The sequence below is a fragment of the Branchiostoma belcheri genome, unplaced genomic scaffold, assembly GCF_001625305.1.
Source record: "Branchiostoma belcheri isolate BF01 breed outbred unplaced genomic scaffold, Haploidv18h27 scaffold293, whole genome shotgun sequence".
NCBI classification, from domain to species: domain Eukaryota; kingdom Metazoa; phylum Chordata; class Leptocardii; order Amphioxiformes; family Branchiostomatidae; genus Branchiostoma; species Branchiostoma belcheri.
In genome coordinates, this window is record NW_017803902.1 from 1 (window position 1) to 6,315 (window position 6,315).

Here is a 6,315-nt window from a genome sequence, read left to right on the forward strand (position 1 = left end):
CCGACGCATCCATGTTCCGACGCATCAATGTTCCGACGCATCAATGTTCCGACGCATCTATGTTACGACGCATCTATGTTACGACGCATCCATGTTCCGACGCATCTATGTTCCGACGAATCTATGTTCCGAAGCATCCATGTTCCGACGCATCTATGTTCCGACGCATCTATGTTCCGACGCACCTATGTTACGACGCATCTATGTCCGACGCACCTATGTTACGACGCACCTATGTTTTGACGCATCTATGTTAAGGCGCATCTATGTTCCGACACACCTATGTTCCGACGCATCTATGTTCCGACGCTCTTTCTTTTCGACGCAATTATATGTTCCGACACAAATGGTACACTGAATATTCTATAGTTCCGCCACCCCTAGAAATGATAATAAGACTGTATATTATCAATATATCTATATGTAACACAAAATATATTCCTTTTTGTTACCTGTACTTTGGGATATTACGAGAGCTGCCTGTTTTTGTTTTTTGTCCGAGAAAATATGTAGTGTACGTATTAAATAGGCACAAAATAGTTGATCAATACACGTGGGAGCATAAAAGTTATGGGCGAATATAAACTCAATGTCCTGAAACATCTAAATTTATCCATTTATTTATTTATTTATTCAGAAATTGTAACATCTACATCTACAGATGGCGGGATACTAATAATAAAAGTAGCCGATTTGAACTGTGGTGGTAAATACACGAAATAAAAATCATAATTCACAGTATTGTAGTGTCCATGCTATCTGTGTCTATGCGCAAGTGTCAATTGTCTGTATAAATTATTAAGGAAAGGTATTTCTTGACATCTCATTAAGGATTTTGACAGTCTAACTGTAGTGTTTGTATAAAGTCCGGGTACGGGTATACAAGTTACCTGGCAAGATTACAGGACGATTGTACCAGGGCGTGGGGCGGAACGGAAACAAACATTTTAACTGGGTTGAGGGCGGCCCATGATGAGAAGGACCTATTGCGAATGAAACAGCAGGAAGCAGCAGGGAATATGCGTCAGAAGTGCGTTAGGCATGCGGTGGACATACGCTGAGTGCGTCCGAAATACGCTTGGTCTGCGCAATGCATACGAACGCCATACGGATGACACATACAATCTATGCGGTGAATTCGTTATTTATACGCTACATGTGCGTCACATTATTGTGCGAACGACAGAAATGTCTATGCTAAGACGGTATAAAAGATTGTTACGTATCAACTGATTATAGAGATGCTTGTAAACTATTTTTTCAAGTACCTTAGACAGGGTGGGCAATAGAGATATAGGTCGATAGTTACATTTGTCTTGTGGGTCGCCTTTTTAAAATCGGTATAACATGTGCATATTTCAAAGGCCGGGAGGGAGGCGTATGAATCGTCAATGGTCGACTGGGAAACAAAATATTAGTATATAAATGACATTGTAAATGATCTTGTTTCCCCCTCTTTCCTCTTCTCCGATGACAGTTCCCTTCTCCATACTGCTGACAACCCCATTCGATTCCGCTGTCTGTTTAAATTCTGACCTGTCCAAAATACATACATGGGCCATTCAGTGGCTCATGGAATTAAATCCAACAAAATCGGGAGAAATGTGCTTTTCAGCCAAGCGCGATCATCTAGTTCACCCATCCCTCTTTCTTAACAACTGTGTTATAAAGTCTGTCGACACCCATAAGCATATTGGAGTCATCTTGTGCTCGAATATGTCATGGAATTCCCACATTAATTACCTTGTATCCAAGTTATCCAAAAGTATTGACCTTTTTAGTGGCCTTAAATCTAAACTACCTCGCCATACCCTCGAATCCCTTTACACATCATATATACGTCCCTTTCTGGAGAATGGTGACGTTATCTGGCACGGGACGACAAGTGAGGAAGCACAACTCATTGAACGGATATAATACCACTGTGCCCTTGTCGTGTCCGGCGCCACTATAAGGGTTCGTCTTACCTGTCAACTCGGCACGAACTTGGGTGGGAAACATTATCAGATAGACGACATGTTCATCGACTTTGTTTATTTTACAGAATCGTTCATGGTTTGACTCGCAACTACCTGTCTGAAATATTACTCGCAGCCATTTTTTCATCATGTACATATGACCTACGCAACAAGATGAACTTAAGACCTCCTAGTTACTCAACCAACCGTTTTGCTAAAGTCTTTTGTCCCATACTCGACACACCATTGGAATAATCTTGATTTAAGAACACGCTCTTTAAACTACTGTCATTTTCGAACCGTTCTCCTCAAAACCATTCGGCCTGTTAGGTTCAAATACTTAAGCCATAGTCCTCGTCTTTCATGTGTACACCTCACACGACTTCGCATTGGCACCTGCAGCCTAAACCACAGTCTCTTCACTTGAGGATTACTCGACAGCCTAGCCTGTAGCTGAGGGTGCCAATGCGAAACAGTGTCGCATTATTTACTCCACTGCCCTATGTACAACGTCCAACGCACAGTTCTCCTGGCAAACTCTCCAGGCTCCTAGGACACACCCTCAACTTTACAGCTTTGTCTGACAACGCCAAAATCTTCCTTCTCCTCCGTGGTAGTCCCATATGTTCACCCATTGCAAATTCAAACATTTTGACGTTAACTCAACAATTCATCACCACAACAAAACGCTTCCAATAACCATTCTCTTTCAACTTTTTCTAGCTGTGTCCTACCATTTTATCTGTTTCATCCTTGGGCGGGGAATCGGACTGCGCTCATTAACCTTTTAACATCTCTGTACATTATCATACCGTACCACATTTTGTTATTTCTTTATATTTCATTTATTAAGTGGAAGCGTCAAAATACTAGTAAGTCATGTCACTTGAGTGCGCCACCACTTTGTCCTGTACCATGTTATCTTTGTGTGAATAAAAAAATGTCTGTGCGCAACTCATACGCAATGGTGATACACAGAAATGTGACAGGGCCCTTAGAACGTGGAATAACATTTAGACGCCAACATTATCAAAACATGAGTCTGGCCACAATTAGCGGTCAAACACTTATCATAGAGATACCTAAAGAAGACTGTAAAATTTAAATGTAGCTGTGGTGCTTTAATGACTATAAACACTGAGTTGAACCTCCTTGATATAAAATTTAATGCACAAGTGACGGTCGCACCCCGCGTGGTTTTCTAGTGGCCTCTTCTAATACAACCTTTGGGAGGCATCAGCATTTCTCCATCAAAGTTAGTTATATACAGACAGAAAATAGATTCTCTGCTCTTTGTTAGACGTTTTATTTCCGGATGGTTTGAAATCTGAAAAATCCCCTGTTTGGAGTCAAAGTATTGAATGAATAACGATACGACATTGGCTCAATTTTTGTAAGAATAGTAAGTGAAGGTTAGGGAGTTTGCAGCGACGACATTTCTTGTCACGTGTACGCCCAGAAATGTAGAACGGTACTTTCTCTCGGAAGCAAAACTTTCTAGAACTCTTGTGGCTTGGCGGTTGGTTCGAAATGCGAAATTTCATTTTTCTGTAGTGAGAAGTTAACTTTCTGGTGGGTCGCGAATGTGATCAACTAACTGTGAAGAACGATGGCTTGTTCCGTCGGCCTTTGCGCGACCTAGCCTTACCATGACCAGAAGTAATAACTTACTATGCGTAACTTACGACTACGTTCCTTTCAAACAAAAACAGCGTGCTTACGTAGACCAAGTACAGAGATTTCAACAAAAACGTATCGCCCATGTTCTGACTGGTTCACACTGCACAGCACAGATGTCACTGCTTATAGAAACGCAAATAAAGTATTCTTATGTCTACCCAGTAACGTGCCATCTAAAATGCGGTCCCATTGTACGTTGTACAATTACATAAGACGTTTACGACCGTATTTTTACTATTAGACAATCATCTGAATATTTAGCGATCATGCGATGATTATAAGTAGTTTATGAGTTACAGAGGGCCTGCTTTAAAAGCACCTCTGATCGTTGGGTGACCTTTCCCGTAACGATTTGAATTGGGTTAACTTTATACAGACCGGGCTATTTTGGTCATCCTGGGGATACTGTACAATTAAAACTTCAATGGTTTAAGTCATTAAAAAAGCCACTTTGAACATGATGATCAATGTTACCTGTGTACGCATGAATACCGTAAACCAGAGGTTCTAACCCTAACGTCAATAGTTTTATACTTTATTTATTACCTTCACAAGTTGGTGTAGCACCACTCCAAGTCCCGTTCGGCTGGCAGGTTATATTGGCAGTCCCCCTCAGCGGATACCCGGCTATACAGGTGTACCTGACTGTCTGTCCTGATGTAAAGTTACTGTTGTTATCCCTGTTCCCATTGGCTGGCACACCGGGATCCCAGCATTGACCTGCAGTACTGCCTGAAACAAAACAATGTAAAGGTTTGGATTTCCTTCCTTTGTCATTTATCACAAATCTACAATTATGTGTACATTTGCATTATTTTTATCTTTTAATGTTTCACTACCCATACATTACATTGATTACAGACTAAAAGTCCTATAGTGTATACCAATGCGATTTTCAAATTTCCTTATTAACCATGCCAATTAAGCGTCATTTACATAATTTGCAATTCCTTCGCATCTTCTGGACCCTAGAAACTAATCTTATACCGAAAACAACACAGTTCATACTAACCATCATACTAATTGATATCATTGACCTTGTTAATTTGAGAAGTGTAGCCAAAGATCTTACTTAAGTAGGAGAACTGGAACCCCTGAAGGGGGTGCATGTACAACCAATCAGATGTAAACCTCAGGAACATCGTGTTGGATGTGCTGATGATGGGGATGATTTGCGCGTGGTAACCGGTTAACCTAGACATTATGGAAAAATAAGGAAAATCAATATTTGACGCACAAACCATTCTAATATTGCCAGCTTTGGGGTATTTTTCATTATGCAGAATAGATTCAATCGTGTAGAGTAGCTTGAGTACCCCATGTTGATTGGTCATCATTATTACTTCGTGTAGATTTGATTCAAGGAACATAAAATGTATAACTTAAGTCCTTATAATTATCACAGGTCGTTTTCCCGATCTGCTTAGAAGTTGTAGTTCTATTGAGATGTTTGTTTTTAACCTGACTGATACCTTTGTTGTCAGATGGCGCAAAGCCTTTACAGTTAACATTACCAGATTAGGAATCAGTTCGCACAAAGCCAGAAATAGACAAAGGTGGCTATAATAATACACCAGTTACCAGAGAAAAATGTCCCTCATGTCAAGAAACTGTTAACTGTTAATTCTTAATTACCTGTTTGCGTATACTACAGATAAATAAAATGAACGAATCACATGTAGAGCTAGTAAACCTTTCCCAAAGACAAACACGGATATTTCTAATGTACTGAAGTCATACCCCCGACCCCATATTTAGGTACTAAGGCCAATATATATGTAGTATCCTACAAAATAGAGAAATAACTACAAAACGCGTAACGCACATCTTGTCAATACGACGTTTAACCCTCAAACACCCGAACTTTTTGTGACGGTAATGACCGAACGGGGTCCAAATGGACCCCATTTTGTTTCTCGCAAATTTATATTCCCTTTTGCATTCTTTCAGTGATCTTTGCACATACATTGGTTAAACATAGCCAGAAGTATATTTTGGCATGATTAAGTGTTTAAAAATTCCAGCTCATTATCATAATTTATGCAAAAACAGGATGAGGCCTGCAGACATGAACATGGGGTTGACCTTTGACCTCATATGATTGCCAAAGGTCAAAACCTCTGAAAACCCTATGAAATCATTCCTGACAGTCGAACCGCAGGTCACCGTAGAACGCGTTATTCTCTAAGATACGGCGTTTGCCGGGTCACGATTTGACCCCGTTGCATGGGTGTAAACAACTGCCTATAGTGCAGCAAAAAGACCTTAGAACTACACAATGTTTACATTTTTTCATATCTACAGGATTTGCCCAGTACAACCATGTAGATAGTTCGTGCATTGCAAAATGACAGCGAGTGCTACAGCCTTCCAAACATTAGCAATTTTTGGTCAGTTTATTTGTGCTTGTCTTTTTTACTATTTAACTGGATCCCGTTAGCTAATACCACAGTGTGATAGCCCACTTCTTTACCTTTACATTGATACCAATGACCCCTGGTAAATTTTATGGCAAACGGGTTTGCCCCCAAAAAAACTGTGACGATGCGCACATCGCGGTGGTCAAATTTTAGCCCAGTTGTAAGCTACTGACACACACCATCCTGAGTTTCCGCTACATTTTGATACATTTCGCGTAATGTCATAAAATTCGCTTTTTGGTACGAGAAACTGTATG

The 6,315-nt window shown here is 40.4% G+C and overlaps 1 protein-coding gene across 1 annotated transcript in view; it reads right to left on the reverse strand.

Annotated features, from left to right (window-relative positions):
* Positions 1-4,710: 4,710 nt before the first annotated feature.
* The window catches only part of LOC109473201 (tolloid-like protein 2), a gene marked incomplete at its 3' end in the record, with an annotated part of 15,407 nt that continues 13,802 nt past the window's right edge, over positions 4,711-6,315 (reverse strand). The window contains exon 6 of the mRNA XM_019773078.1: positions 4,711-4,832. Coding sequence (XP_019628637.1) covers positions 4,711-4,832 — 122 coding nt within the window. The remainder of the gene's footprint in view (positions 4,833-6,315) is intronic.